The 25,473-nt window shown below is 42.8% G+C and overlaps 1 protein-coding gene across 5 annotated transcripts in view; it reads right to left on the bottom strand.

Moving 5' to 3' along the window:
• Nucleotides 1-1,667: 1,667 nt before the first annotated feature.
• Nucleotides 1,668-25,473, bottom strand: part of C1qtnf7 (C1q and TNF related 7) — a 95,464-nt gene continuing 71,658 nt past the window's right edge. For 2 of the 5 annotated variants that reach the window (XM_057772353.1, XM_057772352.1), the window contains exons 2-3: nt 5,879-6,124; nt 1,668-2,670 (exon numbers count right to left, since the gene is read on the bottom strand). In XM_057772353.1, the coding sequence (XP_057628336.1) occupies nt 2,039-2,670; nt 5,879-6,116 (870 nt within the window). In that variant the 5' untranslated portion in view covers nt 6,117-6,124 and the 3' untranslated portion in view covers nt 1,668-2,038. Of the gene's footprint in view, nt 2,671-5,878; nt 6,125-11,760; nt 11,818-14,734; nt 14,816-17,769; nt 17,782-25,473 lie in introns of those variants that run through there. The other 3 variants (XM_057772357.1, XM_057772356.1, XM_057772354.1) reach the window with 3 other exon arrangements.

Genomic DNA, 25,473 nt, shown 5'->3' with positions numbered 1-25,473 from the left:
TGGAGATAAACATGGAACACTTCACATATGTTAGCATGCCCGTATCCAGAGCACAGGGACTTGTGCATGGGTGTGTGGACGTGCATGCAATGTCTTCTCTTCTTAGGAATCTGATGCTTGAGATGAGACTACGTTCATCTTGGGGTTCTCTCATTGTCACAGACTCCAATATGGTGTTTCATACATAGCGGGCATTAAAATACCTAATGAGCAGGGAGAAGGATGCATGGAAAATATAGGGAGGGAAAGCAAAGAGTATATCATTACTGTAGACCTAAGGAGTGGTACACAAGACAGGACCTTGGCTGAGATTGAGCCTGCAATCTCAGTGGACAGCAAATGCCAACAAGGAAGTGAGAGGCTTGGAAGACTACTAGTTTGTTCTGACACTCAGCCTCCCTCCTTCCTGTTCATTCTCCACTCTGGCTCATTCATAGGTCTGGGGACGTGTGTGTTTGCTGCATTCTAAACCTGGGTAGTCTAAAGAAACCTATTTTGTACTTAGGTTAAAGCATTGGGAAAATGCCCATTTCTCTCCGATCATTACTTCTTTTTCCCTTCTCAGGCTTCCCCCATTTCTGTCTTTCACTCATTCTCAACTGAAATAACAATGGCATGTCAGGTGGGACAAGGAAACTGCAGAGGCTTATCCTTTCTTTCCTCTGCATTAGTTGTACCCATAGAAACATACCATACCTTGGCCTATTTAGAGTCTTCCTGTGTGTGACATCTTTGGCTTCTAAACTCAGAAGTCATTGGGTCCTGTGCATCCGTAGCATTGAATCAGTCCATTTGCTATGATGCTCATAACATATAACAGTGGCAGAGTGCTCACCACAGACTAGCCTGCTGGAAATAAGGCAGTAACTGTCCCTTCTCCCTCGGGTCTGATCAGCACTCAGTGTCTGTTCTGAACTTAGTGTCCCCTCCACACAGTCTCAATAAAGAGCTGCTGAGGGCTGCCTTGATAGCATAGCAGTGAAGTGCATACTTTGTAAGCCTGAGGGCCTGAGTTTGATCCCTCAGAACCCATGTAAAAAGAAGCCAGGTGTGGTGGCTTGTGCTTGTAATCCTAGAGCGGGAGAGATGAGAACAGAGTCTTTGGGGCACAATAACCAGCCAGGCTACCCAGATTAAGTGAGCTCCAGGTTCAGTGAACTCTCTGGTTCAAAGAAAAAGTGGAAGGTGACTGAAGAATGACAGCTGATGTTGTCTTATGACTTATACACACATGCACGCATGTGTGCGTGCGCACACACACACAGATGCACACGAACGCATGCGCACACACATACACGGATATACACGCACTCACATGCACGTGCACACACACACATGCATGCACACACAGAGTTGGTGAGTATACATATAAAATCATAAAGGAATAAAGAGATTTATCACTCCATTTTAATTTGTTAGAAAATTCTTAGCATCTCTTACTTTTCTTTGACTCTTAAGAATTGTCAAAGAAAGCCGGGCGGTGGTGGCGCACGCCTTTAATTCCAGCACTCGGGAGGCAGAGGCAGGCGGATCTCTGGGAGTTCGAGGCCAGCCTGGTCTACAAGAGCTAGTTCCGGGAGAGGCACCAAAGCTACAGAGAAACCCTGTCTCGAAAAACCAAAAAAAAAAAAAAAAAAAAAAAAAGAATTGTCAAAGAATTTGTCTATAATGTTATGGTTATTCTGAATAACGAACAAAATTTTGTGAGTTTTATGAATGTTTAATGAGGCAGTGTCACTACCAGCTGGTTGGATGGCCAAGGGCATTCAAATTTGTTAATATTATCTTTAATTTGCTTAAATATTTGTCATCATTACTTTCAAGGGGTTCATGTCTGGGGTTATTTTATATCGTTCATTTTGTTGTGATTTCAGCTGGCCGGTGGTTTGTCTTAGCTTGATAAATTCTGCCAGAGCTGTCTGTGAAAGGATTTTTTGAATCCTTTTGTCACATGCTCCACCTTCCAGCAGCCCCAGATTAACTCAAAATGTAAGCCACTGTGGGATTCATGTTACAACAGTCAGGTCTGCAGTCCGGATCACAGTTCATCATCTTCTGATAAAGAATCTAGGTAATCTGTGTCAACGTAGAGGAGAAATCCAGAGAATAAGCTGTCTGCCCAGCCTGGGTCTGAGAAGAGGCCGTTCTGGTCATTGAAGAAGATCTCCAGCCAGACTTCATCTTCTGGCTGCAGGTAGATGACTGTGGACCCTGAAGCCACGTCATGGTTCCCTGTGTTGGCGTCAAAGGTCCTTATTCGGTACTGCCCATTGTGTACCAGCCCAATTGCTAGATGCTTATTGGCTAACGTGATATCGTAAGAAAAGTAATAGATCCCTGGGAAAGCACAAATAAACTTCCCCGTGGCAGGGTTGTAGTGTTCCCCCTCATTAAAGAGGACCTTGTTAAATATGATGGGGAGCCTTTCTTCTGGGTAGCTGGTTGTGATGCCAACTGAAAAGGCCGATTTAAGCACAATGCTTCCACATCTGCACACTCCAGGCAGCCCTGGGTCCCCTTGATCTCCTCGATCTCCCTTTGGCCCAGGAGGCCCTGCTGGGCCAACTTCTCCTTTCTCACCCTCTGGTCCCATGGGTCCTTTCTTCCCAGTCTCTCCTTGGTCTCCTTTTTCACCAGCAAGACCCAGGGGTCCAGTTTTACCTTTTAGACCTTTAAAAACAGTTAATAGATGAATCAATAGTTCTTCTAGAGAGTCACAAACAACATGCCTACACACCCTAATCATATCTTTTCGGCTAACTATCAATAGCTTCCTGCTAACTAAAGCGCCTTTGGAAATCACTGATATACTAAAAATGAAAATAGAAAAACTTCACATAGATTTTTCTCCAGTATTTGAGATGTCAACTAGACCCTGATTAATTAAACTAATAAGCTATTATTTTGAAGACAAATCACCTGGTGCTTATTAGTCTTATCCAGGCACTTGTCACTATGAAAAGACTTCAGGAAGCTTGCTGGTATTTTTCCCAGAGTGAGTACCGAGAGGAGACAGAACCAGATGCTTTGGAGACATCTTAGTCTTTGTCTTATTCTATCCCTGTTAGTGTTAATAACAAAATAATTAATCAAAATCAAATTTGCTATTTGTCATCTATTTAAATGTTTCATTTTCATGCATTATCTTATTTAGGTCTCACAACAACTTTAAAAACCAAGAATTATTAGCTTTATTGCAGATGAAGAAACTGAATCAAGGGAACAGAGCTACTGAGTGACGGAGCTGTGATCTGCACAACTGCCTGTCCAACTCCGGAGCAGGGAAGCTAGAACATTGGGTCATCACGTGCTACTATAACTAAAAAATGATGACTGCTTTCACCACTCTATAGTCCTGCTTTTTCAGGAGGAAACTGAGTCCCGAGGAGGCCAAGGGACTTGATGATGTATCAGGATTAGGAGGACCCGAAGCTTTCCCAGCCTCATGGTGTCTTTCTCCCCTCTGTCTAAATGCCTGCTACCTTGCCACTGGCTCTGCCACTTAATGTCTCCCTTTCGACTTGTCTCCTAACCTCTCCAGGTCTCCTTCCATATAGAAAAAACAATGGATGTGAAAGAATTCCAACCAAGTCTAAGCCACTGTGTAGGATTATTTTCTGCATGTCCAAAGGTTTATATCTGAAGGTTAACTAGAGACTAACTACAGGAAAAAAATGATCTTGATTAAAAGCCATCAGCAAAAGTGACCTTCTGAGGAAAGGATCGCACTTTGGTCTGAGCATTGGTAGAGGTAAGAACTCTCTAGCGGCTGGCTGCTCTGCTTCTCTGATCTTCAGCATTAACCCCTATACATCACTCTGGGTTTTTATTATTAAGGACAATTAGAATTGGTGCTATGGTTCTCGACCTACCTAATGCTTCAACCCTTTTTAATACAGTTCCTCACCTTGTGGTGACTCTCAGCCATAAAATTATTTTTGTTGCTATTCCATAATTAAAAATTTTGCCACTGTTATGAATTGTAATGCAAATATCTGATATGCATGACATCTGATATTAGACCCCCGTGAAAGGGTTGTTTGATTCCCAAAGCGGTTGCAATGCACAGGATGAGAACCAATGGTCTAGAGCCATTTGTGGTTGCTACGGCTGGGAAAGGTGTGCCACTGATATCCAGGGACACGCTGTCAAACACCATACCTAATACTTCACCCTACCATGACAGCTATGCAGCACTGCATGGCATTAGTGTGGAGTCTGAAAACTAGTCTCCACAAATGAGAGTTGATAGCTAGAGGCGCACAAAAATGTTTCTGTGCACAGATATGTAGAGGGATGAATAGACTGATGTATGCAGGAGTATCCCTAACCAAATAGAACTAAGACTGTAGCATTTAAGGACATTAAATCCTATCTGAAATAGCAGTGGAACTACCTTATGGTTATATTAATCATTTTTGTTTACTCTGTGGCTTTGAGTGGCCGCAGACTTATCTTTGACCTGTGATTCACAATTTAATAATTAACAATATGTGACATTTACAAGTACTTAGCACAAGCAGTTATTCTACAGGACATTCTGTATATATGACTATCCTTAAACTTCACAATGGCCCTTACTGTTGCCAACTTTCAAACGAGGCTCAAAGATGCTATTTGACCGAGGATGCTAAGTAAACTGAGTCAAGATTTGAGTCTGTTTTTCTGGTGCCAAGGCTTGTGTGATAAACCACTACTTTCTTTCTTCCAGACACAGCACACTTCAAGGGTCGGTCATAGAGAACAATAATCTGTGTGCCATAGAATTGTAAGAATATTTGTAATCATGGCTCAAGGGTAATTTGTATTCACATGAGCTACCTTATAGACAGCCACCTTTGAATAACTACGTTTAAACTCCAAATTCAAAGTTTATCTGACATTGAATCTTTACATAAGGTTCTTTATTATTGAACAATGCTCACACATCTGACAGCTCTCGGTTTGCCCCATGTGTTCTGCATGGAGCATTTGGAAATGACACTTAGCCAGTAATCTGGATATATGCTGTGGCATTTTCTCTCAGAACCCCAGTAAATCAGGTGTGGTGATCGGGTAGAGGCATGTTTCTTAGATCTATGTATTTTCCCCCTTCTTGTCTTTTGTCTCACTTGTACACTAAGGAGCGCATTTTCAAAGATGGATTTCAAATTCCTTCCTCTTGTGGAGTTAACACAGCCTCTGGAGAATTTCAGTTTGGTTTCCTCTCAAGGACTGGGGGGTCTGGCAAGCTTCCCAGGCTGACTTATCTGTAAGATGGGAAGCCGGAAAATGATAGGGGATGAGAGGACAAGTGTACTATCGCGGAGAGCTATGTAACAGGACAGGCAGGAGAGTGCCGCGTGAGGAAAGGCTGGCTATGCGACACCGCTGTCCTTCTAGCTGTCTGCATGCAAGAACAGAGAAGAGCTTGAGGAATACTTGTTTAGAACATTAGCTCTGAGCAGGGCGGGAAACTGAGTTTCTGAACCCAATTCTTTCCCTGCTTTGGCCCACCTCTTTGTTTATTAAAGCCTCCACGCTTCCAGCTGTTGTTTGGCCATCCGGCATCAGTTGTTGGGAGTCCAGCTCCAGCACTCATGCACAGTGCATGCCCATCCGTGTCCCTCTCCTGCAGTGCCTTTAACCAGGCTCAGGTTTCTTACCTTCCCAATGTTTCAGCGTCCACCCAAGAGACTTGTCACTGCAGCCAGCTAAGGCTGGAAAGAGCTAAAGCAGCATTTGAAGCATGGTCAGGGAAAAGGACATTGTTAAGATCACGGAAGGTGAAGCAGAGGATTGATTGATTGAAGGGGCAGTTTCCACCGAGAAGAAGCAACAAAGGGAGGAGTTTGAGGAGGGGTGGAGGGGGTGTTTGCTGAACCTCACGGTTCCTTACCTGCCGTGCCCTTTTCTCCTTTCTCTCCTTTCCTGCCATCTCTACCATCCCTTCCAGGAAGGCCGATGCGACCATGGGGCCCAGGGGAGCCATTTGCTCCAGGAGGGCCTGGGGGACCCGGTAAGCCGGGAATGCTGCAGATGTACCTTGGAGAGTAGCTCTCTCCCTTGGCCTGACTGCCCCGAGGTTGTCCACTTGCACAGATGGCAAGACTTGTCACGTAGAGCAGGACAATCATTTTGGGCTCTAGAAGAGAAGGACAGACATCAGTGCACTCTCCAGGGAGGGGCCTTGGCACAACGGAGTTGGTGTGAACTGAAGACTGGGCGTGTACACCAGCCTCTTCCAAATCTGATTTTCCTCACGTCTAGAACCCTGCTTTTCCTTTCAAGATTTAAAGATCTGTCAATTTGTTATTGACATGGAATCCTCTGTGCCTAATACGGGGATTGATAGAGATGAAGGATGAAAACATTCTAAACGCGCCTCTTTGCTGCATTTATTCTGCAAGAATGCATGGATTTAGCGCAAAGACCTTTGCTTTTTGTGCTATGAAAGGAAAATGACACACTCAAAATGACTCAGATAAACGCCAGCACTGCTGCCACTACTCAGAGATGACTAATTGTCCTTTATTGTTTAGTATCTACATATCTCCAGTCTTCCTGTGTGCGTCCGTGCTGCGGAGAAAAGTGACATTGTGCCAATCCTGTGATTTAGGACTTTGTTTTTCACTTAACATTGATGTAAGCTCTTAGAGGACCAATTATCTGTAGCATTAATTATTTTCTTTCTCTCCTCTCTTGCATGTATAGACGTGACTTGCAGAGCTGCGCCAACGTACACGCGCTGGGAATAATCCTCCTCATCTTTGCATGCATCCGTCAGGTTTTTAGGATTCATGGGAGAAAAGAAACATTTTCGGAAAAACCACGTTTTCACTTGTTAATCATGTGTAATGCCAATTAGTGGTAATTACAGTACTATGTAGGTCCTGGGGGAGTCTGACACGTTAATTTAAAATCCTCAGGATATGATGCCTCTGTGTCCCATAAGCTGTTAGCACTAGGGGTCAATTAAAGAGCTGGGTGAACTTAAGCTGTGCATAGTGCCACATGCACCGTGGAAAGCAGATCCAGGTCTCTCTGAGTCTAACCCGATAGGACTTGGCGTCTTGCTCCACAGAGCCTGGATGCAGAGTGTAACGAAGGATTTATTAGTATGACATTCTGGTGTGCAGGCTAATCACGTGGTGTGGGGGGTGACATAAGCTGGGGAGACCTGAATTTTTCAGACTATGCTATCCTTAGGGATGAGCAGTTTCTTCAATGAGAGAATGCACACACGTGTTTCTGTGGGTTGTGAACATGAATAGTCTTTGGATGACTGGGCCTGTGTTTTCATACAGAATCTTCATAGTGCTTGAGCTGGATAATTCTCTCTGAAGGAGGATAATAATAAAGTATGGGAAAAGTGATCAGATGTTATTTTTGACTGCCACCCCAGGAAATTTAAAAGGCACACTACTTTTATGGCGCCCATGGGGAGAATGCAACCTCTTGGAATTATACCCAAAATTTTTGCCCCACCGCAGGATTAATAACCTAAGAAATATGCATGAGATTTTGGAATAATCTCAAGTCTTAGAGATCTTATTATAAAAAATATTTAAGCAATGTTTTCAGTGTTACTAGACCCTCCTATCAAAGGATGAAAACGTGTTTGCCGTGTTCTATGGACTGGACCTGCCATACACTATTATATCAGTCTGTGTTCTGCTACATAATGAAATACCTGAGACAAGAGCTTCACAGGGGAAAGAGGTTTATTTAGTTAGCAGTCTGGAGGCCGAAACTCCAAAGACCGAAAATGCCAAGTGGGGCAGGCTCTCTCAAAGGTCAATGTGACTGCATCTTACGGTGGCATGTAGTATCAAGGTAGGAGGGATAGGGGGACAGGAAGCCAGGACAATGGAAAGTACCTATTTCGTGACTTTGCTCTGGGCTCCACCCCTTAGAGCTCCCATTGCCTCTCAAAACCACCACAGTGGGATCAAGCCTCTAACATGAGAATCGTTGTGTTAAATCACACCCCAAACAGGGCAAGTACCAACCTCAAACCATTGATCCTAGTGTTCAAATGGGATTAAGTCACTTTCTGAGATTCCCTGGAGTTCTGATAGCAATATGAGCCCTTCGGGAGGACTTCACAAAGAGGGACCAGAAAGATGCTAAGAGTCAGGGGACCTGGAGGGCTGCTGCAAAGGAGTTTCAGCTGGTTGTGGCAGGGATGCTGCTTCCATAAACTCCCAACACCTATAGCTGCCTGCCAAGACCTCCACAACAGCACACCAAACAACATCCCAGTGTGGGTGGGATATGGCTTACAGTATCCCCTGTTCCCCTCAGTGGAGAAGTTATGACTCCCGAGGGAAAAAATCAGTTTTCTGAAGATACAGGCCCCATGTTGTCTAAGCTTTGATGTTCAGCCCTAAACTCCTGTATGTACAGACACATATATATAAAATTTTCCTATCTCTATATAATATATAATTATATCTATATGAGAGAGAGAGAGAGAGAGAGAGAGAGAGAGAGAGAGAGAGAGAGAGAGAGAGAGAGAGAGGACATGAATTGGAAAATGAGATGTGGGGGTCATGGCAGGATTTGGAATGGCTGTGATCAAAATGTATTGTACTTGTGCAAAATTTTCTTTTAGAAAAACAAGATATTAACTGTTTTGAAGAAAACACAGATAAAAAATAATAGAAGGGGCATCTTATGCACAATCTTTGGTATCATTAAAACTGGATGCATTGATTAAAGTATCAGTTCCTTGTTGTAGAACACACTTAAGGAGGAGGCTCAGGAGGAGGAGGCTCTGGAGGAGGAGGATCTGGAGGAGGATGCTCAGGAGGAGGATGCTCAGGAGGAGGAGGCTCTGGAAGAAGATGCTCAGGAGGAGGAGGCTCAGGAGGAGGATGCTCAGGAGGAGGAGGCTCAGGAGGAGAAGACTCTGGAGGAGGATGCTCAGGAGGAGGAGGCTCAGGAGGAGGAGGCTCAGGAGGAGGAGGCTCAGGAGGAGGATGCTCAGGAGCAGGAGGCTCTGGAGGAGGAGGCTCAGGAGGAGAAGTCTCAGGAGGAGGAGTCTCAGGAGGAGAAGTCTCAGGAGGAGAAGACTCTGGAGGAGGATGCTCAGGAGGAGGATGCTCAGGAGGAGGAGGCTCAGGAGGAGGAGGCTCTGGAGGAGGAGGCTCAGGAGGAGGATGCTCAGGAGGAGGAGGCTCAGGAGGAGGATGCTCAGGAGGAGGAGGCTCTGGAGGAGAGGTTCAGGAGGAGGAGGCTCAGGAGGAAGATGCTCAGGAGGAGGAGGCTCAGGAGGAGGATTTAAACCATACGCATACAGAGCACCAACGACTGAAGACTGAGGTCAAGAGGTATTTCTGAGAAAGATTTGAGAATATTGGGAGAAAAAGAGCTTTGGGAAGTCCGGGCAGCGGTGGTGGTGTGAAAGTCCTCATGGGAATGCTATCAAAAAGGAATGGGCTGAGATCTGGTTAGTGGTAGACAAAGGTAGCAGGTCGTTTGGAATGTGCTTGGAAGTTTGACATGGGTGCTATATACAAAACCCAGATCTTCCAAAAGAGCAAGTACTCTTAAGCACTGAGCCATCTCTCCAGCTCCTGTTTTTACATACATTTAAAAATTTGTATTAATAAAACCTTTTCTAAAGTCTAATTTATTATGCTTAAAAGATTTTCCACACTTCAAGATACTAAATATAATTTTATATTTATTTCAATTCTCACATTTTATTTTATCACCTATAAAGAATTGCTCCACCCGACTTTTCCTGATTAAAGACGTCGAGGCAGCCATACAACTGCATATTTCCAGTATCATTTTCCAAACAACCCATTCTCATCCACTGCCCAGAATTTAATGCATCACATGGAATTTGGTTGTTTTGAATGAGAATAAACCACATGAGTCAAAACTTTACATTATAATGATTTTGGACAGCTTGGAAAGACATAATTTGCACAGCATAAAACTAATCAAAGTATACGGCTCAGCACACACGATTAGCCAACCTTAGGATATGTTTAAAATCCTCAGGAGAAAACATCTCCATTAGCAGTCCCCTCTCTTGCAATATGCTTTCAAGCATTGGCTTGAATTATGTAAATTTATGTAGAATATGTACTGGCATGTATTTTATTTCCACTTTTATGCTTCTTTGGACTTAGAAAATCAAAGCTTTGGATATAATGCTAATCTCAGACAGGCCTTGAATGCTAAATGTAAACGGCTTTCTACCCTAACTTTTTCTTTAGGGATAGCAAAGTGATAGATCTTTTTAGATCTTAAAACGTACAGTTGAAAACATATGTATATTCCAGACTTTTCATGTAAATATGTATTCTGAATCTTTAAGGGAGGATGTAGCATGCTATTTATTTATTTATTTTTTTCATAGAATCCTTTCTTGCCAAACTAGCCATAAGAAACACTTGGGGAGGCATTGATTAAGTCAATTTAAAGACTGAGCCTCTAGAAAATATATGTGCAGCTTGAGTACATATATATTCTTAGTAAATAGCGTGATTTTTGTTCTAAGACTAGAAGATGTTATTCATGAGAACACAAATGCTGGAGAACACTTCAAAGGCTCAAACATGGTGACGTAGGCCCGCTACTGGGAGTACACCACAAAGAATTAAACACAGGGGCTCACACTGATATTTGCATCCTCATGTTCATGGCAACAGCACTCACAGCTGCTGAAAGGGCAACCTGAGTGTTCACTAACAGATAAACTGTGATACACATACGCAACAGCTTGAAAAATCACAAGACATGTTGATGAATGCCACAAGACGAATGGACTTTCAAGGGTTTATGCTCACAAAACACTCAAGTCAGAAAAACAGCAGATCCTATAATACTCTTTTCGTTCAACTCGCCTAGACAAGCCACAGTCACACAGACACAAAACTTTTCAAATTCACAAAATGGCACAGCTAGGATTTGAACTGACATCTTGTCGCAAGCACTGAGTGTTCGTCTATGACCTCATGACAGAAGACTGGATTTGATTAATTCAAGTTCAAAATACGCTTTGTCTGGAAATCATTAGGAAGAGGAGAGGTTATTGAGGAGGGCCAAAATGTGACCTCTCCTTGGCTTCTGAGGTAGGCATTGCTCAATATCAGAATCTGTTCTTCTAGCTTCACTAGGAGGTACTATGAGCTAGGGACAGGAACCCCAGTTCCTTCTCTGATGAGCCCGTTAGCTTCATGCAGCTCCCATTTTCCTGTTGTGTGGAACTGATTTTCTGATTTAAATGAAGTCCCTTCTCCTGGACCTCTGCAGGTCCCTTCAAGGCCACACAACTGGTTTTTATAGTATTTGCTTGGTCATTTTCATATCAAAACGTAAACTTCCTATTGCTGACATATATGACAGGCTGAACTACAGCAGAAGCTCAACAATTTGAATGAGAAAATATATGTTTATTAGGATTTTATATAACAGCTCATGATTTATAGTCTTGGCTCCTTTGTGTAAAGCACTATGATGGAAGAACAGTGAAAAAAGAAGCTTGGATATTTGCAAAATTCTTATAATCTATAGACTAACCCCTAGTTCATATCACTCACTCAACGACCCCTTTGTGATGGGTTACAAGGCAGCCAAGGGCCAGAGACCATTGTCCAAGGCCAAGAAGCCAGTGCCTGTTAGATTCAGAGCTAGGTCTTTACTTCCTGGACCCTTCCTAAAGAGCTACCTGCTTACCGAGCTAAAGACTCCATCATAACGGAGATGGGCCATGATCTCTACATTTGCCAAAGTTCTGAAAAAAGAGAATAAACACCGTACCGTGCTCTGGGAGGGTGGGTTGCTGCAGGATCCCCAATGTACAAAAGTCAGGATCTTTCCTAAGAGCTCAGTGAGAAACTTGCTTTGGTACCAGACAGAATAGCAGGTCCAAGTTCTCAAAGATTTCCAAATAGTTGCGCTAAAAATAATCTTCTCGCTTAGTCCCAAAGAGCCAGAGGCCCTGGAAGTCATTCATCCAGTGAGACTCAACTCAGGAATTAGTTAAAATTATGGTTTTGTTTGGGACCAGCTGTAAGTGCCGGCTTTTCTTGACTGGTACGTTTGGAAGCTTACCATCTCTCTTGCTGTGGCCTCTTTTAAAGATTTGCTTATTTAGTTTTTTTTCCTCTTTTCACTGATTTTCCAATAGGATGGTTCTGGGAAAAAACAATTACTCACTGACTGGAAATTGGTTATTAGTTTAGAGAAAAGTATCATTTACTATGTGGGGGCTTTTAGGTGGGGACCAAGAAGCATCATCCCCACTCTTGGCAAACATGGCAGGAAGCAGGCCTTTCATTCTCTGTATTGCAAATGAGAGTGCTATGAGCACTGTATTGATGTTTTCTTTGTTCTTAGCTGAATAGACAAATGATTGCATGTGTCAGGAGATGGATATATAGGTTCCACTGTTGCTTGACAACATTTCCTAACAAGTCCAAAGGTACGGTGTATCTCTAAAACCCAAGCAGTTCACTGTTACAGCAATCAACATCCTTGTTGCCATCTGACATGTCTTTCTTATATCTCCTTGGCAACAGCCATCTGTAATACATGATGTCACTTATGGAAATTAGGTGACTAAAAAAAAAACTCGTTTTATCCTTCTAATTCTTCTCAACAGTAAGAATTCTAATTGAAAGAGGTTTTCGTTTTTGTTTTCTGTTATGTTTTCCTAGAGTCTTAGAATTGGACACTGATTGCAGATTTGACCAAAGCCAGGAGTGGATCTTCATTCTGATGAGATATACATTACTTCTAAGTACCCATCCTCCAGGCTGGAGGGGAGATCCTTTAAACTTGTTGACTTTCAGAACTTGAACGCCATCCTGGCATGTACAAAGTCTTAAACATCAGTCAGCTAATTTATTTTCTGAATCACTGTCAACTCCTACAAGAGTCTCTAGGTTTACTTCTCAGCTTCAAACACAATGCTTGTGCTTCATTACTTCTAGGTTTTCTTACAATTCTTGACATGCACTAATAAAGTGCATCAAGTTCCAGCCATGGAAAGCTTAATTTTAGATGGTGCAGCTTCATAATACTAATTAATTAATTATTGTGTTTTTTTTAAATGATGACTTCTTTGATGATTTTTTCCTCACTGTCTGGAATAGAATGATCTCTGAGGTTAACACACAGTAATTGTGTACATTAAATGATGTTCCATGCGGTATTTCCACATATGTCTACATCATTCTCTGATCAAAACCAGTTGTTGCTTTTCCATCTTCCTGATACTACAGACCTCAGCCTGTATTAACTGCTGCTACTCTATACTGTGTTTACCTTCATGTAGCCCAGGTTGTCCGGAAACTCACTCTGTAGACCAGCCTGACTTTGAACTCACAAATATTGGCCTGTCTGTCTTCCAAGTGCTGGGATTAAAGGCATGCACCAATATACCCTGGCTAGTATTTATCATATTTTATGTGCAAATATTTCTCATATATTTAAAGGATCATAGTATTTTATGCTATTTAATATTTGATTTTTGCCCTTTCTAAAATCACTTTTCATTTCACATAATTTAACACAATCTATGTCTTCCTTGAACTTTTCTCTCCAGAGAAAATGAACCTTTGGAATGCCCTCTTAGCATGCTCAGAGCTCAGATGTAGACAATACTTTTAGTTCTATTTCATGCAGTTATTTTTACATGTATTTCAGAAGCACTGGTAAAAAGTTATGGGAAGAAAACAGGCTGAAGGGAACCTTGGCTTAGATTAACACCTCCGATTCCATTTTTATTGGCTACTTGCCTCAAGGCCAAGGTCTTACTGTGATTTTTTCCCCTAAACTTATAATTTTCTCTCTCAGTTCATACTATTACTTTCTTAAAGTACTTTTCAACTTAATTTAGTTCAACCCATTCAAATCCATTCAGTGTTCAGAGAACACTCAAAAGCATTCTGGTAACCCAACCTCTCAAAAAAGAGAAAAATGAAGTTCATAACTGTAGTTGCTATGATTTCCCCAAGTCACCAATTTGAAGTTACAGCATGACATTCACAAAATACAGAACTGGTAAGCTGTGTGCAGAAGTGACCTTCAATGGTGGATCTAAGGTGGCTCATTACACCACTGGACACACAAACACTCACACACACACACACGTTATTTTGCTAGTAACAGAATTGCTTTTGAAAGGTGGTTCCAGATGATAGTTATTGAGCAGATGACAAGCATTAGGTCCTTCAATCGTCACTATAGCCTCTTGTTCTCCTTTAAGTACCACAGGGAGCCTGATCCGTAGTTAGCATGTCCCAACGTGATACCTATTTTATTCCTAGTATGTAGCTACTGTATGAAACCACGTTTCTGCACCCAACAGTTTACAGAGCTGTGGGCTTCACAAATTTGTTCTTTTCCTCCTCCCCACAGGAACATTGAGCTTGAAATCAAATCTTGTTATTCTAGCCTTAGAGTTTTGCTTATGATATTCCTTGCGGCTTCAGGTCCGAATGACCCAAATCCTCTCCAGCCCCTTTCTCCATCTGTTTATCTTCATCTTCCTCATCACTCTGTCCACCAGAATCTCTCCATGATATCTTTCAAGCATTTATGAGACTCTCTCTTGAAGTCTCCTAAAATGTTATTCAGACGTTTCTATGAATCCTACTTCTGTGGTTCTAAACCAGATCTACTAAACTTGCATATCAATGGATAAGGATAAGATATTTTCTTCAAAAGCCTCTCGGTGATTCTGATGGGTAGCCTGGCTTTGGGAACTTTCAGCTGTCACTCAACTTACCCTCTGATTCACAGCTTCGTCTTGTTCTCGTACTATCTGGTAGTCAGGGGCTGAACTCTTGGCTTTCGTCAAACGTAGAGAATGCTTATAGAGTCAAAATTGAATGGAGAAGACAGCCATCCATCCAAGAGTCCCAGAACTGTGCTTGATAGGACGTTAAGGATGTCCACCATCATGGAATTCCAGTTGAGGACCAGAGACAGAGAAAAATGGACCATTAATGTCTAAGTACCTCCTGAAAGTTGATTGAAAATCAGAAGTTTCTGATATTCATTCTCATCTATTTTCAATGTATGATTGACAAGAAGCCAAAGGAAATCACTGAACAGATTAGGGAGAGCCAGCAGGAAGAGTGCTGCTGCTGGTTCCTTCTTCATATTGGGCGATACCTGAACAATAGCTGAGAGGCTGGCAGGGGTCTTCTCAGAGACTGCAGGAAGTTCAACTTCCAGCCTGGGAGTCTTCCTTGATTCCAGACACTAAACATTTAGAAGATGAAGGCTGCTTGAGAAGAGAGGGCAGAGCAGGCCCAGCTATGCAGAGGGTAGTATTCCAGGGTGTGAAAGCACTGAGGAGCTAGATGGAGCTGGACTATCTACACTAGGTCTTTGGCTACAATGGGGAGTTTCCCCAGGACATAGACACCGACCTCACTGGATATCATTTTGGAAGTGAATTGTCCATATTGGAATGCTGTGAAGAATGGGGTTCCAAGGATATCTTTGGTGACATGTTAATGTACTTCACTTAACAAAGTCAACATTTAAATACATGGAGCAGGTAGCAGGAGTGTGCATAAGTGCCACTTAGGTAATCTGATCATTTTCTTCTACCTCTCTTGCCTTCTGAGATGACTGTAGAGGTACCAACAGTGGGAAGGACTTGTGGTGACAGGTACCAGGTGGTGGAAGAGCATTCCACATTGAGCTGAAGCTATGGAGAAAGACCATGTTTTGTACTGGATTGAAATAGATGTTTTTACAATTTTTTCTTAGTATTTGAAGATGAATCAAACAGACTGACCAAAGTGTTCCTGTGCCTAATATTACCAGGAAGCTGAAGAATTTGCTTGTTAGGTCATGAAAAGGCAGGCAGGGTTCAAACAATGAGTGGGAGAAAGATGAGCTTGTTTCTTATTTATTTTGTGTGAAGAACAGAATTTTAATCAATTCATAAACTTTGGAGAGCGTTCTGAAAGCACAGAGAAGGGATCGCCGGGTGTTTGTGAAACACAGGTAACACAGTTGAGTGTATGGTCCAGAGGATCTCTTTCTAAAGGAATGAGATGATCTAAATTTGAAACAGGAGTAAGAATTGTCAATCAGAGAAGCAGGAGAACACTGCCAGACTGAGAAAACCTACATCTGAGTGTGTGGTGCAAAAGAGAATGGGAAGAGCCAATGAGCATGGTGGTGATCCTGGACCATGTAGGCTCTGCTCATCATGGAAAGTTCTGTTTCTTATTTTGGGTTGGGTAGAAGTTCCTGAAGGGCAGTGAGCAGGCACTAGGGAAGAATTTCTGGCTTTCCCTCCATGCTGCTGATGAAGAAGGCAGAGCCCGTGGCTGTGCCACTCTCTGGCTTTATAAAGTGACCTAAAACAATGAAAGGTGTCAGCTGGCTTTTGAGCTGGACCTACTTTCATTGTAGGGAAGAAGTAGGTTCAGAGGAGTAAAGGGGTTTTTGAAAAGGCAACACCCTGGTTCACCGAAGGAACAAGTATAACTGGCCCCTCCTGTGTACTACGCAATGTCCTAGGCCCTGAGCACACAGCCTTGAGAGGAAAAAGCAAAGACCAAGCTTGAATCCAGTGAGGGTTTTACCTTATTTCCCTGGGAAGGGCCTTAGAAGACAGCTGCCTGATTTTCTCAGTTCATACTTAAGAAACAGTTTAACGAAGAAGAGATTTTTACCCATTTTTGGCATGTTTTTATCAGTTCTAAGCTGGAACTAGAGCTCGGGTCTCTTCATGGTCGCCAAGCTTCTTTCCACTAAGCACAACCTCACCAAGACCCTACTCTTAACTTCCTATGTAGAAGACACTGGCATTTTTGATATGCACAAATATTCATTATTGTAAATATAGTGTCTAAGGTTATAATGCTTATCTTTGTATAAAATGCCACTTTTCGTATCCAAAATGTAAAAACAGGTACAGGAAGATTCAAACATACTCAAAGAAGGAGAAAAGGTCTAGTAGTGAGTCTGTGTTCCCACCACCCGTACTCATTGCTGACTAAGGCTGATACTGCTGGCTTGACACCCTCATGCTGTTAGTTGCCTTTTCCCTTCCTGCATTTTCAAGCAAATGTCTGACATAGTATTATTTTGTCTATAATTAGTCACAAAAATATTCACCATCTTGCATATTGATAGTGTGGTTGACACCACATAGCTCTCTTGGCTCCTGAGACCATTTAAACACAATTGGGCATGTCCTGGTAATGTTCAAAACATCTGAAAAGCACTTTTTTATAAACCACTATTTTTGTGCACTAAAAATTCAGAAGTGTAATTTTTATGTGACCATCAAGATTTTTTTTCCACTAAAATTTCTGTGTGCTAGAAGAAAGAGTTCTTTGATTACTTACCACAGAAATTTCAGGAAAACTTGGGTTCACGGCAGGTCTAACTGTGAACCACGAATTCTGGGAGGCAATGTGGTTCCAAGCTTATGCACAGTGCCTTTACACGTTGAGGAAGGGTTAGGCTTCTAGCTAGTGTCAAAGTTTATACTTTATGAACAAAATCTGCCATAGTGTTTCAAGAGAGTTTGGGAATCGCTGGAGAACAGGTCATCCTAGAATCTTGGAATGTAACAGGTAACATGGCAAACAGCATTACTCTGAGGGCCTTACAGACTTGAACACGTCAGTTTTGGAGTGTGTCTTTTAGTGCATGTAAGCATGTATATGTGCAAGTGTATGTGCATACAAGTGCATATGTGTGTGCATGTGTGTGGAGACCAGAGGACAGCCTTAGCTCTCTTCAATAGGCGTCATTAACCTTGTTTGGGCAGTCAGGGTTCTCACTGACCTTGAGTTAACAGTAATGTAGGCTGGGTGGGCGGCAAACCCGAGGATGGGTAAGCTAAGTGATGCAACAGCACAATGGAATGCCGCTCAGCTCAGAGTGACAGATGACACACTCCCATGGTGCTCAAGAGCAATGCCATGTGAAGCAAGGCAGTTTCTGAAGTCAGCACACAATCTGCCACCAAGTCTCTGAGGCCTGGAAGAGGACAGGGAAGCTTAGGAGGATGACATTTGTGCTTTGTCCGGACAACTGAACTGGGACTTTGATTTGTTTCTGACCTGGGTACTCCTGGCTTTCAAACCTTGGAACTTTGGCTGGAATCTTCACTATCAACTTACCAGAGCTAAGGAATTTGAGTTCACTGGCTTTCCAGAATCTTCCACTTGAAGATGGTAGACAAAGGGGTTTCTCACCTTCTATGTGCTTGTAAGCCTATCTAAGAAATCTTTGGATCTCAATGTTAAACACTGAGAAATTATTTACTTGAAGGTTTTGCCTTAAGGTCTATATCCACACAAGTCAAGTTTTGATGTGGTGATTGTGTCTTCTTTATGCTGGGAGACTGAAGGGATGCAGGGTACATGTTCAGTTAAATTAAATGGAATCATTGGCACAATATTGTGGGAGTAACCAAACACTTTTTATATATAAAAATTCCTGTATTTAAATTTTGAAAGTGTTATCAATGTTTGAATGTAGATCTCTTGCAGGAATGGAGAAAACTATTGGGAGCCACAATACAATACAAGTGAGAAAACCAGCTTCTACTTTGAAAGGATTTGCAGGCAAGTATGGGAAGCCAGATTTTTGTGCCTAAGTTTTACCAGCTTTAGATCCAGGTGAAACATTTTCACCTCACAAAAGGGAGTCTTGAAAAAATATTCTTCTCTCTCCCTCTTTCTCACTGTGTGTGTGTGTGTGTGTGTGTGTGTGTGTGTGTGTGTGTGCGGTGTAAGCATGTATGTGCAGGAGCATAAAGAGACCAGAATAGGGTGGAGGATCCTCTTGGGCTGGAATTACAGGTGATTAGGAGCCACCCAGACAAAAATGTTAGGAATTAAACTCTGGTTTTCCGCAAGAGCACCAAGTACTCTTAATTCCTGAGTCATCGTTCCAGTCCCTCAAAGAACACCTGTAAATCATAATCCTGATTCATTCATTCATTCTTGCACCACCCTATACAGTCAAGGACTAGAGTTCAGAAATTCTCAATACATGTTTACTGAGTTAACAACCAATTCTAATCAAATGTGATAATACAACAGAAAAACTGGTTGGTTTCTGGACAACCACCGATGAGTATGGATCAAGCCAAGGAGAATGGCACAGGAACTTTCATCTGGCGATGGATCGAGAGAGAGACAGAGACCCAATTTGGAGCAACGGTCTGAGCTCTTAAGGTCCAAATGAGGAGCAGAAGGAGGGAGAACATGAGCAAGGAAATCAGGACCACGAGGCGTGCACCCACCCACTGTGACAGTGGAACTGATCTATTGGGAGCTCTCCAAGGCCAGCTGGACTGGGACTGAATAAGCATGGGTTGAAACTGGACTCTCTGAACATGGCGGACAATGAAGGCTGATGAGAAGCCAAGGACAATGGCACTAGGTTTCGATCCTAATACATGAACTGGCTTTGTGGGAGCTTAGCCTGTTTGGATGCTCACCTTCCTGGACCTAGATAGAAGTGGGAGGACCTTGGTCTTCCTGTAGGGCAGGGAATTTGGACTGCTCTTCAGTATCAAGAGGGAGGGGGAATGGACTGGGGGGAGGAGAAGAGGAGTGGGTATAGGGGGAAGGGAGCGGGGGAGGGGGCAATATGTGGGAGGAGGGGGAGGGAAATGGGAAACGGGGAGCAGTTGGAAATTTTAATTAAAAAAGAATAAAAAAAATGAAAAAAAAAGAATCAAGGAAATAATTTCTTTCTTTTCTTTTTTTTTTTGCTATAAAACTGCCTGCTATCTCTCACCTGATGCTTCTGCACTGTGTTCTCCATCTTGGCAAGAGGTTTCTTACTGTGACATAATGGTCTTGTACCCTGTAAAGATTTGTCACTTGTATTGGTTTAATGGAATGCTGATTGGCCAGTAGCCAGGCAGGAAGTATAGATGGGTGACCAGAACAGGAGAATTCTGGGAAGAGGAAAGGCTCAGTCTGCAGTCATCACCCAGACCAAGAGGAAGCAGTATGAGAATGCCTCGCTGATAAAAGATACCAAGCCACATGGCTAACACAGACAAGAATTACGGGCTAATTTAATATGTAGGAATTAGTTACTAAGAAGCCTGAGCTAATAGGCCAATCAGTCTATAATTAATGTAAGCCTCTGTCTTTTTCTTTGGGACTGAATGGCTGTGGGACCGGGCAGGACAGAAACCTCCTTCAACATTTTCCTTCAAGTCTGTGACTAAAGTGAAGCTAAACAATAGACTTTTGATAAATTAACAATATCACTTGTCTATTTGAAAACTATTCTGTTGATTAAATACACTCCATCCCTTTTGACTCAAAGAAAATGCGAATCAGTGATGGAAAGGAGCTGACAGTGGGCAAAGGTATTGAGTATATAACATTTGGTAGGCATCTACCTACGTTATAAGTGGGTTTAGAACTCGCTAGGCAATGGCAGTGCTGATGTTCTGGTTGAAACCAGGTACTTGATTTGAAAACATTTTGACTGGAACTTCAGTTACAATATAGGGGGAAAAGCCATTCACAGTGAGGCTGACAGTAGCCATGTGTGACAATGAAGGCGATAGCTTTCTTGCTAGGTGCCAGGTGCCGGACCCAGGACATGACCTTTGTCTTAATTTCCTAAAAGCTGGATTTGTAAGTGTATCTCATTTTGACCTTTATGAGGACAAGGAAAAAGGACAGGAAGCTGCCCAAGAGTAAGCCACAAGTGAATATTATAATCCCCATTGCATATCCACATAAGCTGTAGCTTCAGGGGGGTAAGTGTTGGAGCCCAGATGAAGAGCTGAGCTTCAAGGAAAACATCTTCCAGTCCCAAGTTTCCATCGTAATTGCCTCTCCATGTCCAGCTAGATGGTGGGTGGGACACAGGCAGCCAAGAAATGCTTCTGGGATTTTCATTCTGGCCATGGCTCTGTGGGTAGATTCTAGGTGAGGTAAAGAGGAGGAGTTCCTTCCAGGCCAGCAGGGCAAGTCTGGCTTCATTCAGAATGACACCTGTGGCCAGTGTCCCCAATGAAGGAAATACGAGATGCCAGAAGGGATGAGGGACCTGGGATCTCACCTCAGGCTGTGTGAGGAAACCAGCAGCTCCTGGCAGCCAGCTAACTAAAGCCTTCAGCTCATTAAGAATAAAAAGGAATTGGTTCCAGAGCTTCTCCTTATGCAAACCTGGCCAAGGTAAAGGGAAAGAACCAGAAGTGCAAATGGAAGGGGGGTTGCTTTCCACCATGTAGGTGGCATTGGGTGCAATGTGAGACCCACCTTGCTCTTGCCCCCCCCCCCCAGAATGCACGGGCAGCCAGAAGTCTGCTTATACCTCCAGTGAGAGAGGGGCAGCTCCTCTGTTTGTGGACAGGCACGGTCGCTGCATTGCCCATAGGTGGCGTCCAGGGAAATACATTTGTGGGTCAAGATAGGGCCTGTTCGAAGGGCTTCAGCCACAACCCGGACGTTTTCAATGGGGTGCTGCGTACTGACTGGGATCCCAGTTTGAAGACATCTAGTAACACCTGCTTATGCAGCACTGTCTTTATCCCCACCATAGTCAGTCTTGACCACTTAGAGAAGGAAGAAGTAGGTTGTATTATCCTTTTACTGCCAGCGTAGAAACAGGCTTCAAATGAGAGAAATAGTCCAAAGCCTTGCAGCTGTGTAGAGATAAACATGGCCTGGAAAAGCAGGCTTTTCAGACCCTGCCCTTTAGCTTCAAATGGGACCAGTGATGACTTGAGACACTTCACGAGAAGTGGTTCATGCTGTGTATGGCACACAGTGGGTGCTGGGTAAATGCTAAACGGTGACTATTGTACTGCAGTTTTGGCTGCTGGTCTTGGATAAGTTTTATCATCTGTCTGTGTGTCTTCTGTCTGTCCCCCCCCCTTCTGAAAATCATTCAGAGGCCCTTCCTCAGCTCCAGGAGAGTCACTCAGTGATCCTGCCTAACAATGAGAAATTTATGACAGTATGTATAAGGACAATAACAGCACAGGTGATGCTTTATGCTTACTATTTAATAATAATAATAATAATAGTCTACTGAGCTCATTTCTTTCCATACATTTCAGGTCTATTCAAATGTTTTGACACTTTTAAATGTCTCTTCCAGTAGTGGGAGACACACGGTTCCTGCTTGGCCTTCTGTTAAAAACCCGTGAGGCCTCTTGGCACAGGGGCCTATGAGTGACAGCCAAGGGCAGTGTCAAGAGCTGCTGCCATAGACCCAACAAAGGCACTTTTAGAAGAGTGTGGTATCTCTTGCATGAACTACCCCTTTATCCAAACAATGTCCTCACAGACTATGTCATGTGGGGAGATCTGGGAAGTCCCACAAGCACTCACCGTGTGCCAGGGAGGATTAGGCATCACAGACCGACAGAGACAAACGCAGTGACATGTTCTCCTGGAGTCTGAGTTGGCAGACTCTCCAGGCCTTCTCTCTCTGCTCATGGACATTTCATTGTGGCAGTAGGTAGAGTGAGACCCTTGGCTTTAGGCCAAAGTCATTGTTGTCAGCCTTGGACCTTAGGTAAAGAAGTCAGGTTATGGTGCTATCTTCTGGAAACAGTGTTCTTGTCTATAAAGTTAAATTTTTAAAATGCCCAAATCATTGTGTATGTGCATGCACATGCATGTTTGTGTGTGTGTGCGTATGTGTAGTGCATGTGCGCTCATGTGCGTTCATGTGCGTGTGTGTGTGTGATGTTCATCATATAGAGGACTAAAGTTACGTGGTTTTTAGGGAAACTGGTGCAACTGGAGATAATCCTATTAGCTGAGTTGAGCTAGTGTCTGAAAGATAAATACGTGTTTTCTCTCTTTTGTGATCCTAGATCTTATATAGATGCATAAAATCATGCATGTATCTGTGACATGTAAGCAGAAGGAAAACTGTCCCAGAGGACAGAGGGGACTAATATGGATGGAGGGAAAAAGGAGTTACTGGTGGCCTGTAAGCCACCAGATGTGGGTGCTGGGAACTGAACTCCAGTCCTCTGGAAGAGCAGTATCTGTTCCTAACCACTGCACAATCTCTTTAACCCCCACTTGAAAAACTTTTAATCCATGCTAGGGATCCAACCCAGGGTCTCACAAAGGCAAGCCCTCTACAAGTGACTTTAAGCCAGAGGCATTCCTCTATGTCCCTACTAGGAGTAAGGCATGCATGGCTTTGAACACTCCACCTGGTACCTAGATGTGTGCTTTAATCTCTGTGGTCAGTAAGACTTCCCAAGAGATACTTCTTAATTTCTTGAGACCTGAAGGACCATTGTGAGGTGTCTAGGAAGATGGGGTTTGGTTGGGTTGAAATGGTCACTTCAGGTAGAACTTGAATAAGAGCCTGATGCTAAATCAAGGCAACCAACCAGGAAGTTTGGCAAGAATGAGGGGAAACTGGAGAGACCAGAAGGATTGGATATAGGTATTGAGATACTGTGGTGCATGGACACCATGGCTGGAACTGCATCTTTATGCATCAGAACTCTGTGGGGCTTGGGCTGGATCTTAGGGACAATAAGAAATCAGCAAAGAGTATACCTGGAAGAAAGGAGACCGCATAGCACATTATAATCATGTCATGGGCTGCTAGGAGTTGGAAGTAGCAGGGATGTAGGAGTTGGAAGTAGCAGGGATGTAGGAGTTGGAAGAAGCAGGGATGAGAGGAACAGAGCTCTTGGTAGTTAGCACTCTTGAACAAGGATTGGCAACAAAATTATGCAACTACCAGCTATGCTTCAAAAGTAACAGGATCATTTCAGGCCACTTGTACATTTGGCTCATTTGGGGCGCATGCGCACACATGCACTTTACTCCAAATAATTCCTACTAACATTTTACAAAGTTTTTGATAAAATATAGATATACATATATTGCCTTTTACCTCAACACTTACCTTCTGTGCTTTACAGATTCGGCATAATTGCCATAAAAAATTGACCACATTTATTTTAAATACATTCCCCTTAAAGAAAATTTACAAAGAGGCAAGGTACAAAAATATAAAACTATTTACAGTTCTATTTTTCAGAATACCACCACTGTCATTTTGTATTTCTTTTGTCTATTTTTGCTCTGTGTGTGTGTGTCATTAAACTTTTGCTATCACTGGTACACTGTCATTCCCCTTAAAGAAAATTTACAAAAAGGCAAGATACAAAAATATAAAACTATTTACAGTTATATTTTTCAGAATACCACCATTGTCATTTTGTATTTCTTTTGTCTATTTTTGCTCTGTGTGTATGTGTGTATTAAACTTTTGCTATCACTGGTACACTGTGTTTGCCTTCTCTTTAACCTAGCAGTACATCACAAGGATTCTTTCCTATTAGGTTTGGAGCCAAACAATATCCATAAAGTCGTCATTTTATAATTTATTTAATATTCTTTTCTATGATTGCACAATGAGGCTGTTTCCATTTTTCCTATCCTGAATGAGATTGCAGTGACTGTTTTTGTGCCCAAGCCTTCATCCATATTTAGGATTATTTCTTTGGGATAGTTTCCCAGAAGTGGAATTACTGGGTCAAAAGGTTTGCATGTTTTATGTCTATCTTGGTACATGCTGCCAAATGGCGTTGCAAATGGCTGTGTGAATTTACACTGCCCCATTCCTGCATAAAAGCAAAGCCTCGGGAACTGTAAGCCCCCAACCCCCCCATTAGGCATTCTTGTCCCCAAAGCACTGGCAAAGCTGTAGTGTAATTTGGAAACTACTACCTCAATGACACTGATCCCCACTGTGGGGGACATCCAGGCTTGTTCCACAGTACTCTGGCAATTGTGCCATGTCTGGATTAGCATCTCATAAGCTATTTGTCTTGAATGCCCCCGGTGCCACACAACCTCAGTAGAGGACAGACCCTGTTCATTCACAGCTTCACACAGCTGTCACCATACCTGGCTCATGGCAAGTGTGTAGGAAGAATTGGACATGGATGAGGATAACCTTCTGCCCAGGGTAGTGATTCTCAACCTTCCTAACGCTGGGACCCTCTAATACAGTTATTCATGTTGTGGTGATCTCCCAACCATAAAACTATTTTTGCTGCTACTTCATAACTGTAATTTTGCTACTGTTATGAATCATAATATGAATATTTCTGATGATTTTAGGTGACCGCCTAAGGGACATTACCATCTCATTCTTTCCACAGGCAGGATCTCATTTAGCTTTGTGCTGGAACATAGCAGCCACCCTCTGGTGAGGCCATGTCTCAAGGACACCAGAACACTTCAGCCTGTGACTTTTTATATGCTTTTAATAAAGAATATTTATTTAAAAAAGCCCCAAATTATTTATTTATTTAAACCATGTGCATGTGTGTGAGACTGAGCGAGTGCAGGTGCCCATGGAGACCAGACGCGCTGGATTCTGGTGGAGCTGAAGCTACAGAAGGTGATGAGATGCCTGATATGGTATGCTAGGAATTGAACTCCACTTCCCTGGAAGAGCAGTAAGTGCTCTTAACTGCTGAGCCACCTCTCAAAGCAACAACCCCAAACCCTT

This window comes from Chionomys nivalis, chromosome 6, assembly GCF_950005125.1.
Source record: "Chionomys nivalis chromosome 6, mChiNiv1.1, whole genome shotgun sequence".
Lineage (NCBI taxonomy): Eukaryota > Metazoa > Chordata > Mammalia > Rodentia > Cricetidae > Chionomys > Chionomys nivalis.
The sequence above is the reverse complement of the archived record's forward strand: the minus strand, read 5'-3'. Positions and strand labels throughout refer to the sequence as shown.